The sequence below is a fragment of the Bacidia gigantensis genome (genome assembly GCF_019456465.1).
Source record: "Bacidia gigantensis strain McMullin 20006 chromosome Unknown contig_156, whole genome shotgun sequence".
Taxonomy (NCBI): Eukaryota; Fungi; Ascomycota; class Lecanoromycetes; order Lecanorales; family Ramalinaceae; genus Bacidia; species Bacidia gigantensis.
Genome location: NW_025408594.1, coordinates 532,639 through 555,158, shown reverse-complemented (window position 1 = coordinate 555,158; position 22,520 = coordinate 532,639). Strand labels below are relative to the sequence as shown.

Genomic DNA, 22,520 nt, shown 5'->3' with positions numbered 1-22,520 from the left:
AGCGTACTTGGCTGACTATTGTATTACTCGACCCAAGCAAGCGTACGGCAGAAGAGGATGCCAGTCTTTTGAACAAGATTCGAGTGACTGCCGTCTCAACTTACAGCAAGAAGAATGACACAATCTGCAGGAGAGAGACTTTTCGACAACCAGATTTGACCACGTCAGATGAGAACAATGTTGAACATTCGTAAAGCGATCCAGCCTGTAAATATCTAAAATCTTCAATATACAAATCGTCAAGCAACAACAAAGAGACTCGTCAAATTTTCCATGCACGCTCAAAACCTGATATATATGCAATTCATAATTTGCCCTCGTCATAAATCGTAACTTCGTAGTAAGCTTTTGAAAATCAATGAAAAAGCTGTTCTTGCATGTATACCCCCTTCCTATTCTGCGCTAGTCCTATTAGAAAAACCCACCTTCCTCCACACCAGTCTCCATTGGCGTATCCTCACCATCAGCATAAGAAGCGTCGTCACTTCTCGCACTCTGCGCACTCAATACCCTTACTGTCTTGCCCTTCTTGAGGGGCGCGACATGAACCTGGGCAGGGCAGACAACAATCTGTTCATCTTCTTCCGTGTTCTTGACAACGAGTGGGAAGAGGACTATTCGTAGATACGCTCCTTGCTCTTCAAGGTCCTCGTCCGAAGTAGCTATCCCACTGCGCTCATTCATCGAGACGGAGGCGAAGTAAATGCGGTTCTTGATATCGCCAGTGTCTGGATCAAAGTCGGGTTCCGGAGGTGGGAGCATGGTGTACTCAGCCCGTTGCAGACGCATGTTAATGTGAAGGTCGACAGCCGATTCAACCACTCGCCGGAGAGAATCCTTGCATTGCTCGGCTAGTGCTGTAGATGGTGGTGGGAGGGCGGATGATAATGTCGACCAGATGTCTTCAACCACACCTTCTGACTCCGCCTCGCGTTGGCTTTGAAATGCTGGGCGCTTCGATAGTAGGCTCAATGTTGTTGCGCGCCATTTGTGCACCGCTGGTAATGGCCCGACTTCAACAAGAGTCTTGTCTAGTGTTTTCAATTTTTGCCGATGCTCTTGGTCCATCCCAAACAGGTAGCGGGCGAAGATGTGCTTGAAGATTAGAGTCATCGTCACGGACATGAACACGTCTCGGCGTTTGACACGGTCTTGGATGTAATCGTCGACTTCTGATCCATCAAGTATCGAGTCCTCAAAAAGATCCCTATGAGACTCCTCACGCATTTCACTCGCCATGAAGCATCTGTGCTTGTCGGAAAGCTTCGAAAAGCGCGTGACCCACGACGTGAGATGCTTGCAGAGCTCCTGGCACTTCGCTTCGAAATAGTCTTCGTCACGGTCGACGATATCTTCTGTTGATCTCGAGGCTAAGATTTGTTGTTGAAGCTTTCGAATCTGATCCTTCGCGTCCTCAAGCTCGTTCCGTAACCGTTGCAACTCTACGTCTCGTTCACGTACGGCCTGAACCTCCCTTGAAAGTGCGTCCTCATGATCTGTCGCAAGTCGTGCATGTTGCACTCTCATACCCTTTAATTCTCTTGATGTCTGCTCCCATTCCTCACGTGTAGCTCCTTGCTCCTGTTCCCGTGACTGCGCGAGTTCCTCGTTCACCTGGGTGAGATCGACGACTTGCTGGCGCAAATCTTGGAGAATCTGATTCATTTCCTTTAGCGTATCATCGCGTTGCACCACGTATGTTTTGTGTTCTCTCAAAGCCTCCTCATAGTTCTGTCTCTGTTGGCTATGATCATTCGCTTGCTCCTCCAGCCTTTTCTCGGCTTTCGACCTGGCGGTTTGCAGAAGCCCATTCTCAGACGCTAGCATGGCAAGACGTTGTTCCATGTCCGCAAACTGCATACTCTGACGCTTGCGCATGCTCGGCGGGCGCGTTGGGGACATTGGGGACTGGCCCCGCACGTCACCCCAGCCTTCCTGTTGGAAGCAGTCAGCAGCGTCAGCGGGATGGGTGACAGTGGTACTTACGTAGTCCGCCATATCCTCATCAAGGTCAACCTTTCCCTTGCCTTTGTCAGTCAAAGGATCATATTTGGAAGAAGCAGCATATGGGATGTCCGATTGTTGTTCAAGTTGTTCGGCTTCAGCTTCGGTTTCGGCAGGTTCAGCCACCTCGGTAATTTTACCGTTAGCGCCGATTTTAGCGCCCCCTTCACTGCGTTTGCTGGCCGCTCGTAGATCTCCGCTGGCACTGCGATCCACTCTCCGCAGCGGTGGTGTCCCTGTCGACCGGAAACTTGAACCACTGGCAGAACGAACATGATCAGGTGTTCTGATGATGGCATGAATGCTGTCGGGAGAACCGATGCCTGGTGATCGTCCGCCCCAGTGTGCGCTAAGACTCGGGGCCGTTGAGGCGTTGCTTTGTCGACTGGAGGCCCGCTCAAACTCCCCACTGACAGGCGAGCGAAGGTGGTCTCGAGATGGCTCTAGATCCTTATTGGTGCGAAGTGCTGCGGGCTTAGGAGGCTCAGCACGGAGCTCTGATCCTGTGCCTTGTTCTGACGGGCCTTTGGAAAGATTTCTCGCTTTGGGGCCCTGAGTAGGGGAGCCTAAGTCTGATATATCACGTTTATCTTTACGTCGAGCAAGTGAGCGTGGTGACCCTTCGCTACTGCGCTCTGAGATAGTACTTGGGGCTCTCCGGCCACGGAGCTCGGTGAGTGCTCGACCTCTAGAGGCGGCCGGTGGCTCATCGACGTGCAAAGGTCCACCAAACAGTGATGGGCGGTCACTTGTTATTTCTTCAAGATCTTGTGAAGGTTCGGTGAATGGAGCGAAGGACCCAGCTTGGCCTTGGGATTTGTCGTCCTCCTGTTCGTCAGGTTTGGTAGCTTCTCTTGATACGTCCTTGTCGCGCAGACCTGCTAAGATTGCATCGCGCCCAGACGGCGATGAGTCGAATAGAGCCGAGGATCTATCTTTCGTGGTCGAATCCACAGGAGACGGCTGACGAACGTCTTCTGCTTGAAGACTCATTCGTCGTCGACGCCTTTGGATATCAAACCCCGAATCGGCAGAATCATCACTGTTGTAGACAACCGAGTCCTGACGCGATTTTCTACGTCTTGATTTTGTCTCCGGCGTTACAGGTCGCTCTGACTCTTGCCTATTGGTGGGTTCATTCGCAGGCTCTGCTTTGAGCGCAGGATCTTCGAAGAACGCGCCTTCTCGTTCGTGAATTAGCGGTGCGATTGGTTCTGCGGTCTCCTCATTATAAGATCCGATGATGTCCTGTTCTGTCTGTGTACCCAGTCTCAATTGCTCGCCTGCTTGATCTTCAGCTACATTACGCTGTGTTGGAATACCAAGGTTGTCTGCGTCATGCGCATACTCGTCAATAATATCTGGCTCTTCGATAGATTGCGTAGGTTCTGAAGCATCCGCTGTCCTCGCGTTTGGCAGATCGTTAAGGTACTCACTCTCTACTCGGTGTTGAATAGCGGCGCTTGTGTCTGATTGGACAGGCGTTTGGATGGTGAATGTCTTGCTTGTGTCTTTGCTGCCACCATCTTCCTCTAAGGCTACGGACTTTTTGACTAGACGCGCGGTTTCAAGTGAAGAGTCCTGAGACGGGATGTCAACCAAAGGAAGAGCGTCGGTGTCGCCGTGCTGTGCAGAATCTTGAGTTTTAGCAGTCTCAGCCTTGGTTTCGTCCTCTTTTGGTTGCTCCTGATCTTGAAATGCGAAATCACTCTTCTTACGCTTTTTGTCTTTCTTTTTGTCCTTCTTTGATTGCTTGCGGGTGAGACCTTCAGCGGCGAGAGCCGTACCGCCGACGGTAGCACATGCGGCCAAGGCTTCATTATTATCCTCATCATTGCGCCTGTGTGAGAAAGAAGCAGCATGTTGAGCGGCATCATCTGAGGGTCTCTCAAGAAGGTCATCTGTTCTAGAGGCTGGGCTTTGCTCTGACGCCGCAGCTGTCTCAAGGATATCGTCCCGTTGTGATTCCTTCCTTTTTGACTTCTTATCCTTCTTGCCTTTCTTAGTTGGCCATTCGTCCTGGGTTTCCGCCAGACTTTGCTGAGTGATAGCCTCAACATCCTGACGGAGAGGAAATCGGTCTTCCTGAGTACTGCTCTCCTTCAATTTTCCGTTCTCTATGAAGGAAGCTCGAATCTCTCTTGACCTTTTGCGGCTGATATCTTCTTCCGCTCTTTGTGGGGGCCTGATATCAAAATAGTCGCCGCCTTCGATTTCTTCGGCTGGTGGCACAGGATGGTCCGTCAAGAAGGTGTCGTTTGAAAACTTATCCTCGATTTCACTGGGGGCATCAATGCGCTCTTCCAGATCCAGTGGCTTGCCTTCGGCCTCGCTTTCCAGTCCGAGATGACCTGGCTCCCGCGAGCCACTATTTTCGTTCGGCTCGATGGGCTGCTCCTCCTGTTTGGCCTCGGCGATTCCTTTACTCTTTTTGCTCGTTTTGGTTTGCTGAGCAGGCTCTACGGACACAAAATCTTCATGGCCAATTCCGACTTGTTTCAGGGCAGGTGGAGATGATGAAAGTGATCTCTGTACTGACTTTCCTTCTGCAAGTGTATCTACCTTGAACGAGCTGGCTGCATCTTGCAGAGGTTGCTCTGTAGAATGTGTGGCCTTTGCACCTGCAACGTCAAATGTTGTTCCAATATTCTGGTCATCTGCTTCCTTTTTGATTTGTTTCTGGAACTCGCGAGCATATGCTTCCTCCCATTGGCGTTGCTGGTCAGCATCTAGTAGATCGACACTTCCTGGGGTCTCTACACCAGGTGGCGTATCCCCATGTATAGCAACCTCCTCTAAGGCCTCTCCAATAAGCTCAGGCTCTTCAGATGCGATCTTGACGGATTTTGCTTTCTTGGATTTGCTGGTGTATTCCTGGTCAGACTGGTCCTGCTCCTCGGCATCAACCGGGTTGACACTGTCAAGAGACTCCATACTCGGTGGCAACTGTTGTGGCCCATGAATAATTTCTGGCTCTTCTGATGTAATCTTGACAGATTTCGCTTTCTTTTTCTTCTTGTTCTTAGAGAGAAACGCCGAAAATTCATTTACATCCTCGACATCCTCGGTTTCGGGCCGTTGAAAGAGAGGGTCTTCTGCAATTGGAGCATCGCTGCTACCCTGCAAGGTCTCGTCGACGCTTTGAGAGAATTTTTGAGCATCACGTCGAAATAGGTGGTTATCTACCGGTTTTTCGGCTTCTTCGATGTACGTAGGTGGCTCGGTTCGGGATGCGTATTCCTCGTCGGCCGCGAAAGCTCCAGGCATACGATCTGAGGAGTCATGATGCAGTTCGGTAGGTACCACTGGTGTCGAAGAAGAATCATTCTCGTCGCCAGGAAATCCTATAGCATTTGATTCCAGCAACTCGCCCCTTGCACCCTCAACTTCTGTGGGTTGGAGCTCTTGAATATCTTGCAATTGCATTGTCGGTATCTCCTGGATCCTGTCTTCGATTGCAACTTCCGTATCCATTTGTGGATCATCGGTCGCCGCTGATGGATCCTCTGAAGTAGCTAGAGATTGGCGAGATTCAAAAACAGGGATATGAATATTGTCATTTTGCTCTTGGCGTTGTTGCTCCCCGCGATCTGCTGGTAGTGGGGCGGAGCTTTCTACACTGACGCTTTGGGACGATTGAGCGTATCGCGCCGGCCGATCTGCTTCTGGCCTTTCCTCAACTGCAGCTGCTTCTTCAGTGCTGAATGTGCGTTGCTCAGGATGTGAATGAGACCCAGGCTGTTCTTTCGCCTCATTATCATCCACGAGTGTGTTGCCACCTTGGATCTGAGGAGCTTCTTCGACTTGTGACATAAGTATACTGTGATCTAATAGTTGATCTGACACAGACGACGACGAGGGTTCATGAACAGACTGCGCCTCTGTCATAATTTGCGGTGAAGAGAAATCTTCCTCGACGGAGACAGCAGGTGGGTCCTTTGCATCACGCAACTTCCCAGATTGGGTGTCGAGCTTGTCCACAGCATGATCTTCTTTGATTCCTTCGGGCTCTGCGCCTGGAGACTTTTCTTTATTGGCTGAGACGCTGTCGTCGTTAGTCTCTGTATTCAGATCACGCTTTGCCTCGTCATCAGCCGCCAAGAGCGGGTCCGCGTTGCGGCTCAAGGCTTTGGAATTTTTACCATCCCCGTTTTCGGACGAGGCTTCAGCTGGCTGACTATCCTTGTCGAAAGCATTCTTAGGCCCTTGCGATTTCTGAGATCCTCGTGACGCGTCTTGATCTTCAAGCGATGGATTTCTAAGTGCGGTCGAGGGCTCTTCTGTGCTAATACCTTCACTAAGGGGAACAGGCCAAGGGTCGAAATCTAATTTTTTCCCTTTCTTTGACTTCTTGCCCTTCTTGGTTCCAGGAGTCATCAACATCTTTTCGCCGAATATTGCTACCTCAGCCTCGTCAGGTTGATGGTAATTCGCCAAATTTTCTTGAGCTATTTCACCAGTCCCCGTCGAGTCTTCTTTACCGGGCAATGCTTCAACCACTTGCCCTTGTGCAGCTTCGAGAGCATTGCTCTCCTCTGGAAACGGAGTTATCTGGGCTCCTTTGGCCTTCTTCTTATCTTTCTTGCTCTTGGGGGTAGCGAAGCTTTCCGTAACAGACTTAGGCTCATCTGTCGTGTCAACAATATCTTTCGCTCGAACGTCATTCGTGTCATCCGTGACAAAAGCCCCCTCTGCATTACGAGCTGCCTCATTATTCATTGAAGGACCAGTCGCAACTGACTCTTGCGCCTCTTGAGGTCGGCCGATCTGTATCTTATCCTTTTTCTTCTCCTTGCTCTTCGGAGCAAGAAAGCCATCTGTACCGAGCTCTGGGTCTTCTACTACAACCAGACTTTCTGCGCCTGGGGTCTCGCTGGCCTCGTCAATCTTGTCGACTGCAACAACTCTCGATCCTCCGCCGGCGGCTTCATCTTGTACAGATTCGCTGATCACTTTCGGGTCAGGTTCTCCTGTGGATAAAGCCTGAGTCTTCTTAGCCTTCTTTTTGTCCTTTTTGCTCTTGAGCGTAGGGAAGAGCTCTTCTGTAGGGTCTTCGTCTACTTCTGGGTGGAAGATATTAATGCTTGTAGCAGGTTTCTCAGAATCATAGTTTGCTGGCGCTTCTGCATCTTCAACAGATGTATCCGCCACTACAGCTTTATCCGCTTTTGCAACTACCTCCTCTTCGTCTGGTATGTCTGCTTTGGCCTTCTTACCCTTCTTCTTGTCCTTCTTACTCTTAGACGCATGAGCAGTCTCAACAGTAGGATCCTCCTTTTCACCGGAATGATCCTCTGCAATAAATACCGGTGGCGTACTTGAAGAATCATCTCCAGGAGTTCTGGCCTCCTCGTCGAATTGATCCAGAGCTGGAGTCTTGTCTGCATCAGCTTTGGTCCCTTCTTCCACGAACGTGACAACCTTAGATTTCCTTGCTTTTTTCTTGTCTTTTTTGCTAAGCGGGGCCGAATCGTAGTCGTCTATGGTATTTTTCTCCTCCTCTGCTCGGGGTGACAATCCCATGGCAAACGGCTCATTAGGAGGCTCATCTCTGAGTGCTCCATCGATCTCATCAGGTTGATCTCGTGTTGCAGCTGTATCGGCGCTATCTAGGATTTCTGCGTCATCGTTCTCAAATATCACGGCTTTGGACTTCTTTGAATTCTTTTCCTCTCTTTTCTTGTCCTTTCTCTTCTTACTACCTGAGAAATCGTCGAAGACAGCCTTTGCATCTTCAATCTCAATGTTTGGTGCTGAATCGGCGTTATAGGCTTTGCCATCAGCACTTGGGGCGGCGACAAGCCCAACAGATAGCTTTTTATCGTCTCTATCTTCCTCCTGGAATAGCTCGTAACTCCCCTCTTTCTCTTCTTCCCTCTCGTTCTCTGCAACGAAAGCTTCGTCACCAAGCACCCTGGTTTGAGCTCTCACTCCTACGCCTGATTCAAGTGGACTTATTGCTCCATGCTGGCCGTCAGATGCCGCGTCGGCCAAAGGCTCAACGCTTAAAGCGTCCCTGCTTCCACTTTCGTCCGTTTCTCCCAAGTCAAAGGTCCTCGCTCTCTTCTTTTCCTTCTTCCTATCTTTCTTGCTCTTTGTAGTGAGAACGGCATCAGCTGCAACCTTGGGCTCTGGGGCTTCTTCAACAACTTTCGTTGCATCGGTACCGTTAATGCTGTCGTCAGCAACCACGTTAGCTGGAGATTCAAGAGGCGGATTCTGGGCGTCTCTGCTGCCCTCTGCTTCACCGAGGTCAAGGATTCTGGCTTTCTTCTTTTTCTTCTTGTCCCGCTTCGTCGGAATATCGAAAACCTCTTGTGACCCGGCAGCTATTTTTGGGGACCCTTGTTTGGCTGGCTCTTGGGGGGCAATCTGTGCCTGAAAGTCGTCTGTTCCTGACGGCCCAAAGGGAGATGCGAGAGGTTCAGCAGGAATAGGCGCTTCATCTGACGTTGAGTCAGTATTTTTGAGATGCTCCTGTTTGATAGAATGAGCATCTTCATCCTGCCTATCTGGCTCGCGTGATGATGGGAGCTCAGTACAGGGCGTTTTCTGGTTAGCGGGTTGTTCGGTCGAATCTTCCGTTACTGCACTGCTTCCGGCGAATCCCTGTGGACTTGGCTCACTTACTGCGTCTTGCTCGTGTTGTTCGGGAGCTATCAATCGTTCAACAGAGGCTTCACTAGGTTCAGCTGAAAAGAAGGCATCCGGAATTCTGTTACTTTCACGATGGATCACCAAATCCTCATGGTCGAAGTCGATGCTAGACACAGTCGGCTCATCATGTTTATCCTTGTCCTCCGTCCTGCTGAAGGTATTTAGATCAGGTTCGAGATCTCCTGGTGTCATACCCTTAGGCTTGGTGGCGTTCGCGGAATCCATGACATCGACTAGAGGTGAAGAAGAGCCCTTGGTCTCGGGATTTGCCACAAACGAAACGATTCCTTGTTCAGCTTGAGTCGTACTCCTTTCATGGTCTTCTTGTTCTAGACGACTTCCAGAGACCTCTTTCTCTTGTGCAATAGCTGCTGAATTAGTGCCGTGCTCAATTGTCTTGGGTATAAACGTAGTCTCTAGTGGTTCCGTCTCAGCCTGAGGCCCAAGTACCTGGGGTATTTCTTGGGTGCTTCTGGCCTCGATTGCAGGTGTGGCAATATTTAAGACTGGGACTGGACTTATCTCGTGGGGTATCTTTGGATCTTCTTCTTTACTGGCGCTATCCAATGGTCTCTCTGCGACAGGTGACGCAAGGACCTCTTTCTGTTGCATAGCTTCTTCCGTAAAAGACTGGCTGGCGTGCTCGTGACTTGGCTCAGTGAGCGTTGCCGGGTTGTTACCATGAATCTGAACGGGGTCTTCATGTGTCTCGACAAACTCTCCTCTCGATTCCTTTCCTTCCATCGCGGAGTGTAGAACCCCATGGGAAACAGGACTAGATAAATCCTGAGTACTGTTTGATTCAACAGCTGGGAAATTGGAGCCCGGAAGTACGACTTCGCTGGGTGTTGTGGACAAAACAAGACCTTCGTCTACCTCTGGCCCACTGAGATCAGCGGCATTTTGTGCCTCACGATCGGTAGCAGAAGTCTGGAGACGAGAAGATTGACCAAGGTCGGCGGTATTAAGATCACCCTTTTCGCGTTGCAGATCTGTCTTTGGAGAGTGTGGAGTAATCAAATCGTACGCTTCAACTTCCAATGCGGTTGGCTCTTCAAACTTCTTCTTCCGAGAAGCCTGTATGTTTTCTGGGAGATGGATTGGTCCCTCTTCTGTGGATTCTTCGTGCCCTCGCTCCACAGTGTTAATCGCAGAGCTAGCTGTGTCCAAGACTGGCTCGTCTCGTTCGACGGAGCTGCCCTCAGCCTCGATTGGCGGCATAGCCGCGAATTCCTGTGTCTGGCTACCAGACTTGACCTTTTTATTTTTCCTGCCCTTCTTTTTCTTCGTATTTGTGGAGGTAGTGTCTACGAGGGTTTCTTCAAGTGACTGAGTGACATTACTGTGATCGAAGGGTACCCCGCTGGCAATCGCATTTTCTTGAGTTTCTAGAGCAGACATTCCTTTCGAAGTATCCTCGAGATCATCATAAGCTCGCCTCGGGGCCCGCGTGGCATCAACAGCAGCCCAATTACCTGTTTTCTGAAAATCATCGTCACCTTTGGCGGTGTCAGACAAGGTTTGCTCGGCATCGAAGACGAGAGGCACTATGTCGACTTTTCCGTTTCTTCCCGATTCTACATGCCTCCCTAAGATGTGCGCATTGGCAGCATCTTGCGAGTCTTCTTGGTCGGTGTGAGTGTCAACAGAGTTCACGAAGATTACATTTCCTTGCGCAGCTTCGCCAGGCACTTGCTCAGCTTTACTCTGGGCGGCTGGCTCCTCTATTACAGGTGGAGCGCTGTTTTCACCACGAGTAAACTCAATCATGCTTTGCATGCTTTGTCCTCGAGGCAAATCACTTGTCACGGCGTCTTTTCCAGGCTCCGGGGTAGACACTATAGACCTAGTGCTATCTTCAGAACTCGCAGAGATGACGTTCAGATCTGTGTGGGATCGGTCGGCCAGTTCGCTCCTGTCAGGCATCGCAGAACCAATTTGCTCCTTCAGCGAAAAAGTACCGTCACCTTCCGACCAAGGAGTTGAGACTTTTTCCTGCCTCTCAAAATCATTCTTTGGCTGTATGTTTCTAGTTCCGAAAGGTTGGATAGAGTCTACTCCGCTAACGGAAGGCTCCTTGATCGAAGAATCTCTTGCTATATCTAGAGCCGCAGTAGTAGCAACTCCACTCCCAGTGTTCACTGAAGTGTCTTGGAAGCTGGGGTGTGTGGAGTTCCAATCTACATGAGCGGCTCGAGGCGGCGATGGAGATTTTAGAGCAGGAGCTGGTGGAAATATTACTTGCTGAGGATCGAAAGAAGTCGCAGTAGGCGTAGACTGCTCCGAGTCGAGAACGTCTGTGGGTGGCTCATGGCCTGAAGTGAGTGTAGCAACGACATCATCAGCAGTGCTCGAGCCGCCGCGACCAATGTGCGTATCGTTGTAAGCTTCTTCGGGGTCATGTATCGACGATGCAGCTGAGGTACTATGACTTTCAGGAAGGGGAGGATATGTTTCAGTAGACGAAGGCCTCTGGTGTGATTGATGTCTTTCAACAAGCCACAGCGGACGCATTTCTGTCGAGGTCTTGAACTCCGTCGAGCGAGGTCGTGACTTGGGCTTCGGATGTGTCTCTGTAGTAGCCCGTATCGAGGATAACGGAGACTCTGAAGCAGACCGTGGGGGGCCAGAAACTGGGCGTGGTCTTCTAAAACTCACTGGTATCGATGTTGGAGATGGTGCACCTCTAACACTTTGCTGGGCTTCGGAAATGACGATTTCAGACGGACGCCTCTGGTGCGATCGGGGTGTCGTTTGAATCGCCTCCTGCCCCCGATCTTCATCGTCACCCCGCGAGGACTCTATGTTAGGTGGACGCGGTGGATCCGGGCGCATCCCTAAAAAAGACTGTGAAACGCTTGCTGATTCATTTCCCGCTATATCACGTTCTTCCTGACCTTCCTCAAGGTATTGCAATACGGAGGCGGGCGTTACAATCTCACCTTTAGGCAGTGCGTTCGCGAACTAAGGCATAATTAGTAACTTTCTGCAACACCAGAGATGGCTCAAATACCTCAGGCTTTTCATCTTGGGTTTTCGTACCTGATCTCACCTCGCTAACAAGGCCGACGTCCACAGCTTGACCCTTGCCGTCCTTTTTGGGATTTTCGTTGTAAGTTGCAGGGGGGCATCATTTGGTTCATTCTTGTTGCTGACGTCGAAGACCCTCTTCCAAAGACTGTTCTTCTTAGCTTTAGACTTGGTTTCTTTTTCACCAGAAGTCTTCGAAACGGAGGATGTGGGCGGCCCAATTTCAGAGCTCTGTTCCCTCACGGAATCGTCCATGTGCATGCTGCGCGTGACCTCATCACTAGCAATCGATGAACTTTGTCGCCGGTCATCCTGTGGAGAGACGTCGTCATCTGGCTGTCCATTTGTCCAGGCAACCCCTATGTCTTTGCTTGAAAGCGTACTATCTTGGGGTTGCTTCTCTACTTGACTGATTATGTCATCCACAACAGCACTCCGCTTACGCTCCGCAGAAGTCTCTGGTGGGGTGTCATTCCGAGATGATTTCTTACGCCTCTTTTTATCTTTCTTTCTCCTTGCGGCTGATACTTCCTCGTCGAAAGAAGCTGGTCCTTGCACACTATTAGAACCTGGTGGAGAGTCTCGTCTGTGATAGTTCGGATCATCCACAACAATTGATGGGTCAAACCCAGCGTCTTGAGCACCCGCTGCGAGTGTTGCCGCGAAGTCAAAATCATTCTCGTCTGTGTGAGCCTGCTCGGTCTTCTCTACAACCTTAGCAGATGGTTTCATTTCAGCGGTCGTGGCTTGTGTATTCACATTTTCAGAACTTGGGTCGAAATCCTTGTGAGTACTGTCTTTATGGTTACGCGATCCCGAAGTGCCTTGACTTTGACTTTCGTCTGGTCTAACAGGGCTGCCTCTGGTGACTGGATCGACTTGCGGTAACTCTTTCGGCTCTTCAACATGATCTTCGGAGCGGTCTTTAGGAACGCCACTTGATTCGAAAAGAGGCGTCGAGGTCCTGCTGATAGGTGGCGTTGGATTGACAAGCTTTAGCTCAGGGACTTCCCAAGGAAACGATAGTTTAGTTAAGTCTACGTGCAAATCGCGATCGTCAGCTGGTGAAAATTCAGGTTCATCTGGTCTTCTGAGTTCGACTTTGGGTACTATTTCAAAAACAGTAGCATCATCCCTTAGCTCGACGTCGGCATTGGGGTCAGGATTCGACACTTTTGTTTGATCAGCGTTTTTACTAAGGATCTCTGCAGGCGCAAAGAACGTTTGATAGTCCTCATGGACGGTCTTCTTCTGGATTCCAGCTTCTTGCCACACCGACTTCGTCTGTGGGGTTACTGTTTCTTCTTCAACGACGTGCTGAGGATCGGCAGCCCGTTCCTCACGGGAATAAGCTTCGATCTTGGGTTGATTTCCTTCAGCAATGCTATCCAGCTCTCTTTGCCTTTCTTTTCTCTTGCGGCGTTCACTTCTCGCTAAGGTATCCTCCTCGTCCTCACGCTGACGCTCTCGGCGTCGCCTTTCTCGGCGTTCCTCCCGGGTCTCTTCACGTTCTGACATACCCACAACAACTGCAGCAGTAACGGCTCCCGCAGTGACTCCCACTGCAGGGGCAATCCAAGAATTTTCTTCTTCTTTCTGCTCAGGCTGCGCTTCGTATTTGGTACTCGACGCACGGTCTGCTTTCGAATCATCGCTAGATCTACGGCGAGATGGCTTGCTATCATCGGCTTCTCTTTCTTCTCGCCTCCTGCGACGTCTCTCACGTCTCTCTCGCTGCTCTTCTTCCTCGGTCATTGCAAACTTGACGGTGGACAAGTCATCTTTGGCGGAGGCTCTGCGCTTGGGAGCCATTGCGCTAGAAACGACGTCTTCATTGAAGCGGGCAGGGGAACTATCTCTTCGTTTTAGGACATTAGGAATATCTTCGCCGACGTTGACGTGGCGAGACGACGCGGTGTTCCCACTGATGATTGAAGCATTTTGAATTTCGGCGGATGGCTCAGAGTACAAAGGTTGGGAGAAAAGTGGTGAATCATCAGTCACAGTGACAGCATGTGATTCAGGAGCCTGAGAGTTATATATTTTTGCAGATACCGGCGTGATAGGCTGAGGCTGCTGAATAGGTACCTCTACCGCTTGAGATGCGGCAATTGGCTTATTTTGATAAGCATTCGAGCCAGCTCTCTGAATATCAAAGCGCCCAGGATCGGAGGTCGGAACAGGGTACACATATTGCAGAGGCGCAGAACTGGCATTCTGGGCTGTTGAGGCTTGGAACTCATCAGGGGAGGCTACATACGAAGAGGATGCTTTCGCATGGGACATCATCTCGCCTATGTCTTCACCAGATGGTCTTTTATCTTGCGAGCCCTGACGTTTTTGTCTCGAGCCCCAGCGCCAATCCCATTTGTCAGTTCCAGACGACTGAGAGGAGAGCGACTCCAAGCTCATGCGTCGAGAAGGGGAGCCAAAGGCGAGGTCGGAGTCGACATGGCTAATATCACCCTCAGAAGCGGATTCCCAACCATCCTCGTGACTGCTGGATGAGCGCTCAGCTCTTCCATTCTTTACGTGTTCATGTGATCTGTCTTTCGAGTCTTTGACAGTGACCGCATTTTTCTTGCCTTTGCCGCTTGAGCGAGAGTCTTTGAGGGCCAATGCTGCGGTAGCGGCGCCTAGACCTAGGAGTGCCGCCTCGGCCTCGCGATCGTTTTTGATCCGATCATATGAGCTTGCACGTTTTCTGTGTTTCGTTTTTCGAGAGGTAGCGAGTGTCTCTAAGCTCGAAGACGAGGACGAGGAGGATAGGAAGCCGAAGAACCCCCCTTTTTTTCTTCTTCTTTGGCTTTTGATGCTTCTGAAATTGTGTTGGGGATCTGCCGCCCGAGTGACGCCGTCCTACGATGACTTGCTTCGGCGAACGACTTCGCGGTCGAGTATTTGGTGTAACGGCTGCGCTTTCTTGGAAATCGTTGGCAAGACTTATACCCTCTCCTAACTTCACTTTTGAGGGAATTGGCTGGCGAATCGGACGAAGGGGCATAGGCTCAGTGTAAACGACATCTTTTGATCCCGGCCTTGTTTTTTTGCCGTCCATTGCTGTCACCTCGACCCTTCTGTCGTAGGCTTCTTTTCGACCAGACTGAACACCAGGGTCTGGAGAGTATCGCCCTGACTTGACGTCGTATGTATCATCAAAATCGTTCCTTTCATTGAATAATGTCTCTCCTACTTTGCCCAGACCGTAACCAGCAAGACCGGCACCGAACCAAGATGCGTCCTTCTTCATGTGGCCTTCATCTTCCGAACTAGATGATGATGAAGCGGAGTAACGGTGCTGCTTGTCGACACGACTTCTGCTTCCAAGATGTTCCTTCGAGGCTCTTTTCCAATAACGGTGTTTACGTGGAGCATCTCGAGGGGTAGAGCCAGGGTCAAAACAGCTCCTACATATTCCCATAATTTCAGAATATTCTTCGTATTGTGCCACCCCATCTGGGTCTCTAACAAAATTGACAATAGCGCCTAGAGGTCCATGCGGACGACGTCGCTGCTTCGATGGCGTAGAGTAGTATTGCTGTGCTGAAGATGGATGATGCGAAGACGAGTTGTCTTGGTGAGAATGACTATGAGTACTATGAGCCGCTGCTACTAGGCCCGCAGCACCTGCAGCACCTGCTGCGTAGAGCGGCATGTTAGATGAATGGGAGGAAGACTTGGTTGGCCTCGGAGGTCTAGAAGAGGATACATTTTCCTGGGTCCCAACTGCGGCCGAGTAAGAGTTTCCATCGTGGTGATTTGATGAGATTGCCCCACTCATCATGTAGCCAGCAGTGCCTCCCAGGGCACCACTTCCTAAGGTAGTTGTAGAAGGAGCTGAGTAGGAATGGAGGCTATTTGGAGGACGACTCGGTGCTGAAGTGTATACAGATTGAGTTTGCTGCGTAGTCATCGAGGCTGTGTCGTCGAATTCACCACTATAAAAGGACGCGGCAGCCCCTACGCCTCCTGATTGACTCGGTTCGGGCGGTGGAGCGGCCACAGACGAAGCTGGTTGTAAGTGTGGCTCCGCTCCAACGATCAGAGAGGGAGAGTGAATCCGAACACCTGGCTGCTGGGCGACAGAGTCCCCTGCATCCCCGTAATAATCAGATGCTAGGCCAGGCCCGCCTTCAGTGACGGCCAGAGGAGGTCGAGAAATGATCGGTGGCCCACCGTTGGTCTGCGATGGTGGCTGGCCTTGAACGCTGGGAGGTATGCCATCCGGATTTACGGAATATTTTATGGGCACGGCCGCGTCATCCTGATCATCGGATTCAACAGGACCTCTCTTCGAACTACGTGTATCTCGACGAGTACCGGAGCTCTTGCTAGAGCCTGAGCTCTTTCGCCGTCTCTCCTTTCGATCTCGTCTTTCTTGCGAGTCATGATCTTGAGTTGCGCGCGGGTCTTTTTGGTTCCTGACCTGTACGGGGTCTGTATTGCTCCGTGAGGGAAGCTCAAAACGGCGGTCGCTCCGAGAGTAAGATCCATCTTCCATATCATCACGACTTCTCCCTGCTGGGTCCCGACTATCCTCGGATCTGGGCATTCTTCTCTTCTCACCTTTCACTTCTGCTGCCTGCCGCAGAGGACTCTCATCGTCATTTGCGCCTGTGGCATAGCTCGAAGCCACGAAAGGGTCGCTCACGTTCTCGTCGAAGGCTCTGGTTGTGGAAGCTCGGCTCTTTCGATCGCGTTTGTCGCCAGGCTGAGCGTCAGCCTTTTGCTTTGACGCTTTCGATGTTAAGGACTCAGCGCGCGATCGTGTGCTGCGCTTTTCACCGTCGCTACCCCGATTGTATGATTTATTAGGCGGAGGCTGGTTTGCCTGGTCTGACTTGCCACTGAACGGATTCCACATGTTCACAAGCTGATTGGTTGCAAGACTTGGTGTAGCTGCAGTCCTAGGATTAGCGGGGCTGGCGAGTTTACTTACTTCCAAAGATGGGGAGCGCTCTAATTATTCATATATACAGACATTACTTCCGTATCATCGGGCTATGTCAAGGAGTGAATAGACAGATGGTAGCACTTTTCCTATGTACAAACGCGTCGTGCAACCGTAATATTACTTTCGCAAGGCTAGAACAGCTGAGGATTATTGAGTGGCTGGTTGTTGGCACTAGCCGTTCCCTCAATCGAACCTTTCCGCTGTCCTAAAAGGCTCCTCCCTACATCCTTCTCCACATAATGCTACCCTAATGCCACTTCAACGCGTCTTCAACAATGGTTTTACCACTGTACTGACCTGGCGATCTTGTCAAAATGATGGGAAATTCCTTTTGTTGCGAAGAAGAATTGTGTCTTGCTGCTTTGAGCCTTCATTTCACCTATGCATATCTATGTAATTGGCAAGACTTTTATAATGCTGTACTGAGCTTAAATAACCCCTTGATAACCATCAAAAGCCATGCTGCTCGTCAGAACATCGTGCAGCTACTAACTCAACAAACTGTCCGGTGAACCCCCTTAGACATAGGCCGCCTTGCCTTATGATGATCCTTAGAATCTAATCCTACACTTTGCATCTGTTTCTCTAGATGTCCAACCTGGCTTGCTCCCGGTTGAAATGGGGTCAGATCAACGGGATCCGAGTCGAGCAATTGTTCAGTGACAGTGATGATGTCGGTGATCAGTCGATCTAGCAAATCCAGGGACATGCTCTCGCGCACCACAATCCGCAAGATTTCGGTCTTCTCACACTTGGGAGGCAGCGGATAGTTGGGGATGATATATTGCTTTGCCCTCAAAAGCGTGGAGATGCTGATTTGTTTGACGTGCGGGTGATCTTTCCGGAACGCACCAGAGAGATGGAAGGCCACGACTGGCAACCCAGCATTATAGTCCGCGCTCGTCTCGCCCTCCTCGCCAAATTTGACATCTTTCGGGCTTTGCAGCTTGTGTACTCCCTTGGGCCGGTGAATATCACTGACACACTGATACCATCCGGTTGCTTCTAGACTCTTACTCAAAAGTCTCGCGTTTGCCATACAATTCTCCATCACTGCACGATACCCGTTGAAGCCAAGATGTACCAGGTTGTAGTATTGGGCGATAATCTGGGCGCCTGGACGAGAAAAGTTCAGAGTGTATGACTCCTCGGTACCACCAAGATAGTGCAATTCGAAAATGAGATGCTTAGGTAAGCAAGCCTGGTCTCTCCATATAATCCATCCAACGCCACAATAAACAAGACCGTATTTGTGGCCGGAAGTATTGATGCTCTTGACACGGGGCAGGGCAAAATTCCATCTCGGGCCACCAACTTTGGCATTAGTGAATGGAGCAACGAAGCCACCACTTGCAGCATCGACATGGATCGGGATATCGACTCCGGTCTTTGACTCATACTCATCTAAGATCTTCGATATCTCTTCGACTGGTTCGTAATGACCCGTATACGTAGACCCGAGGATGATGAAGACCCCAATAGTATTTTCGTCAATGTTCTGCTTCACCAATGCCGGGTCCAGGCGATAGCCGCTCTCCTCACTCACATCCAGGATCCTGGCTTCGACCTCGAAATATCGCGCAAACTTCTCCAAAGCCACCTGCGCATTAGCCCCCATGATGATGTTGGGCTTACTTTTATCCTTGCCTTCTTTGTCTCTCTTCTCCTGCCAACGCCTCTTCATAGCTAAACCTCCTAAATGGATAGCCTCACTACTTCCAGTAGTGGCTGTTCCAACAGCAGTCTCGCCTTTCTGGACACCCCAGAGATGGCTGATGATACTGACGCAGCGAGCATGCATTGCCATCATTGCCGGGTACTCATCTGCATCGCTCATGTTTTTACTTAGATTAGCAATCATGAGCTTCTCAGCCTCTGGTTCCATGTACGTGCCCACGAAGGAGGCGAGGTTGAGATTGGGCCGTCCATCGAGATCAAGCTCGTCCTGCAACATTTGGCGCACTGCATCAGCGGGGGCTCCATCCTGTGGGATGACGTATTTGCTTATTTCAGACTGCGATGCGTAGCGAGAGGAGTATGGGGTGATTGTTGAGATGGAATTCTTGACGTGGACATGGTGCCGGTGAGCTTGGGAAGGGTGATCGTGGAGATCATGGATCAATTGATCAGGATCAATCTTGGAAACGGCCGACGTTAGCAATTCAGTTCTCAAGATCACACACACCATCTCAACGTACGTGTTTGGAAAGAGCCATGTTGTACTGATTGTGTAGTGATGATTCGAGAGATAGCCTACAGCTGTTATAGCAGAAGTCCAGGCTTTTCTCAGTCGGTGGCGTTGTGGGCCATTAATCCTGTCACAAGATTGTGCGCCGTTGGTGCCATGCCCTTGTTGGGCATGGACATTGGCGGTGATTGGACGCAATGACGACGCTCACGAGATGCGAGCCGGCACTTCCGCCAAGGGTACGCAGCTGACTAAGCAATGACGGCTTGTTCATGCATGCTTTGGATGGCTTCTTGGAAAATTGGGTCCAAGATTTGGAGATATACCTGGATGACAGAACGACGATGACCGCAAAGTCGTGCACATGCTGCCCTGCGGACTGAAGGATAAGTTGTCATTAGGAATGCCGAGAAAACTCGCGCTAGAACTACTTGAACTGTAATCCTTCACCAACACGACTAGGAACGTGACCACTGCAGCAAATACAAACTGGATCAGCTCTTCACGGTCGTGGACTGGTGAATCGAATCAGAAATAAATCGGCTGCCCCGATTGGAACGTTCTCAAGGAATAATGAGCGAGTCAGAATGAGCGCGTTGTATGACTCGTGACTTGAATTAGGCTGATGGTCTGTCACGATATGATCATTTTCTTGCCTTCGTCTCTACACTCGCCTTTCCATTCTCCGAGCAGCAGTAGCACGACTACTTTATGCTTCAGTATATGTCGAAGATAGCTTCCTGAAATTGGACTCAAGTTCAACCATGAACAAAGCAGATAGCAACAATTTACTTTCAGCCTTTATCGCTAAGCACGTTTGCCTCGAAAGTGATGACGGAAATTTTGATCTTCAGCCTTCAGAGTGCCGCACTGACGAATATACTGGTGATGTTGACCTGGTTCATATTTCCATTTTTCGCCGCAACGCAACTCGCTTTGATGTCCTCCTTGCTAAGGAGAAGGGTCTGAAGTACCGGTGTGGCATACAGCTTACTCCTTGAGGAAGCAGAAAGGCACGGCCCTCGCCTGAACAATTATCGCTCCCATGAAGATTAGGCCGCGACGTAGAGCAACGACTGTGCGAATAGAGAGCTTCCTTTAGTTTCAGCTCTGAGAAAATACGTTCGAAGGATGATGATTCCTCCTTGTCATTTCCCTTTCCTTCTCCTCCTTCCGCGTTGTCACGTTTCTGTTTGCCCCTCATCTCAGATTCTGGAATTTTCCTTCGCAGAACATGTTGAAGGATATATACAGTTGAGCAGCCCATGATTAAGACTGTCACTTTCAGTAATAGCAGCTATGAAGGCGACCCTTGTATAAACCCGTTCGTGCATTGAAAGCCCAAGTTTCCAAGTCTATAACCATGATTTCTCATGCAGGTAGGTAGAAGAATTTATGCATGAAGTGTACACAAGGTGGCCTTGCTGTTGGGACTTTGTACTCTGGCAATGTTGATGATTCCTACTGGCAGTGCTCACGCGTCCAGAAAGAAGCGGATCGATGTAGCCTTTGTCGATAGTATCTGCTGACATCAGGCCAGGCCTTCTACTCAAGGACTAGAGGTGAAGGCAAGCTCGACTGGCCAGAGACCAGACTCAAGATCGAGAATCTCGAACGTCGCTCATCAGTTGCTTGAAGTTTTGGATAAGATCGGCCTGTCACAAATGTTACGAAAAAGGTAATGCGGAAATTGGCAGATGTTAGGACGTGGTTCCCGCCGTCCCGTAGTCGACGTTTGCCTCTTTGGGACTGACAAGTGGAGACGTTAGTCGCTCGCTAACGTCGTTGTCAGCTTCAGTCCGTTGCGCCTCCAAAGATCTCCCTCAGATGCTATACAGATGTCCAGATCGTGACCACTAGGATATGAGACTCTCCTCACAAACGAGGAGAGGTTCTCCACGCTCATTAAACAGATTTCCCCATTTGGAAACGCTGTGAAATCCAACAGTTCTAGACCTCCTAGGAAGTGGGACTGCTCTAGTACCATAATGAAATATCAGATGGTACAAATAGGACCCCTGGATCCATCTTCCAAAAACGTGGCCATTATCTTCACTGATTTCAAATCTCAGCCGGCCTTACCGTATACTCATATCAACGAAAATGTCGCTTCGAGGGATCGCTTTGGCGATGCTGTCCGCCTCTGGTACGCATACGTTCGCATTTCGATACGAACAGCCGTCACGTATCCTTTCAACAGCGACTAACTCGTCCGATAGCTCTTGTAGCAGCAGATTTCAGTGCCCCTATTCCACCAGCCCTGGTTACGCAGGCTCCACAATGCCCCAGAAATATGGATTGTGGGCCCATGGATCTTACGGAGGAGACTGTATACGTTGGAGAGCCCATTGTTGAATATCTACCTCGCATACATACCTTCAATAAAGTAGGTCATTGAAAGCATCGATTGGACTGAATGCTGATCCAGAGTAGACACACTCAATCACCGAGACCTCCTACAAAGCCGTCGTGGAACTCGCTACCCAAAGCGTACAAGGTCAGCATCATCACATGCTCCCTGCCGCTGGTGTGTACATGCTGAAAGAGTGCCACTCTAGGAATATGCGAGAAGTTCGTTCCCGTCACCAGCACAGTCCGCCCGACGGTCACGGCTTGGATCGACACGACCACAACGGCCCACTACTATACCACTGAAACGACCGTCACGACAGAGTTGACGACTACCCACACTGCAGTCATACCCACGGCGTGCTACCAGGGCATCGGAAAACAGCCGGACAAGCCCTTCAAGCCCGTCACTTGCAAGTCGGATGCACCTGTCTACTCAGCTCTAAGCAACCAGGATACAGAGTCTGATGCACCTGATTATGAAATCTGAAGTAGCATGTGACGGTTTCGCTAGATTGAGGCGTGCATTGGTGTGTGAAGAGAGCGTGATATGCATTTCAGGAGTGTTACATAATTGAACAATTCAATGCGGATGGAGTCCAAGGGGTTCTAACCACCTACTAGCGCCTTGCCATCGTCGTCCAAATACTCTGGGAGCCACTTCATCGATTGCGATCCTACAAGTATCAAGATTTGAGGTACCTCATCCTTCATTTCTCCCAAACTAGCCAGCTTAAAGTGCCTCACTGTTAGACTTACGCAGCCCCTTATTCTTCCTTTACTTCAGTCAAGTTGTCAGGCTTCTTGCAAACAGTGCTGGCAGCTGTTTTTGACGCCAAAACTGACTGGTTATTGCAACCTTCCACACGGACTCATGCTTGGTGGAGCCACAGCCGATTGAACAGTGAAATTGTTAACTAGGTTTATCAGTCTTTGATACTGAAGCTCTACATAGAGTGGTTTGTAGCTGTTGCCGCTATGCCTTTCTGCGGTAAGCTTAACAGCTCATTCAAAAACACCCTGAGTGCATAGAATGTTGTGTTGAAAGGCAAAAAGATTGAAAAGAAGCTAAACCAAACCTGGCAAAGGACAGAAAGGCTAGTCTACTTTAAGCAGCATTCCTGATCAATTAGGCCTAGTTCTCGTCGGATTTTAAGGCTAATAGTTTAACAGTCGATTCCAATAATGTTTGAACTGACTGATTGTCTACACCGTAAGGCTGAAATCGACTATCCCCAACCCACAGTTATCAACATAAACCATCAAGAAATTGACGGCTTGAAGCCCGTTGCCGACGCTCCTTAGCGATGCCTCTGGGTCACGATCAAGTCAAGCTCT

At 50.1% G+C, this 22,520-nt stretch overlaps 3 protein-coding genes across 3 annotated transcripts; 1 reads left to right on the top strand and 2 right to left on the bottom strand.

The window, feature by feature from the left end:
• Positions 1–411: 411 nt before the first annotated feature.
• KY384_002481 (uncharacterized protein) lies at positions 412–11,496 on the bottom strand (the record flags this gene model as incomplete). The annotated part of the gene is made up of 1 exon (XM_044811004.1): positions 412–11,496. The coding sequence occupies one exon, from the start codon at positions 11,494–11,496 to the stop codon at positions 412–414; it is 11,085 nt and encodes a 3,694-aa protein (XP_044671887.1).
• A 213-nt stretch (positions 11,497–11,709) lies between these two features.
• Positions 11,710–18,861, bottom strand: KY384_002480 (uncharacterized protein; the record flags this gene model as incomplete). The annotated part of the gene is made up of 5 exons (XM_044811003.1): positions 11,710–14,395; positions 14,796–16,598; positions 16,673–16,692; positions 17,214–18,782; positions 18,844–18,861. 5 exons carry the CDS (start codon positions 18,859–18,861, stop codon positions 11,710–11,712), a joined length of 6,096 nt encoding a protein of 2,031 aa, XP_044671886.1.
• Positions 18,862–20,936: 2,075 nt separating this feature from the next.
• Positions 20,937–21,672, top strand: KY384_002479 (uncharacterized protein; the record flags this gene model as incomplete). The annotated part of the gene is made up of 4 exons (XM_044811002.1): positions 20,937–20,989; positions 21,012–21,219; positions 21,267–21,330; positions 21,392–21,672. 4 exons carry the CDS (start codon positions 20,937–20,939, stop codon positions 21,670–21,672), a joined length of 606 nt encoding a protein of 201 aa, XP_044671885.1.
• Positions 21,673–22,520: the final 848 nt, after the last annotated feature.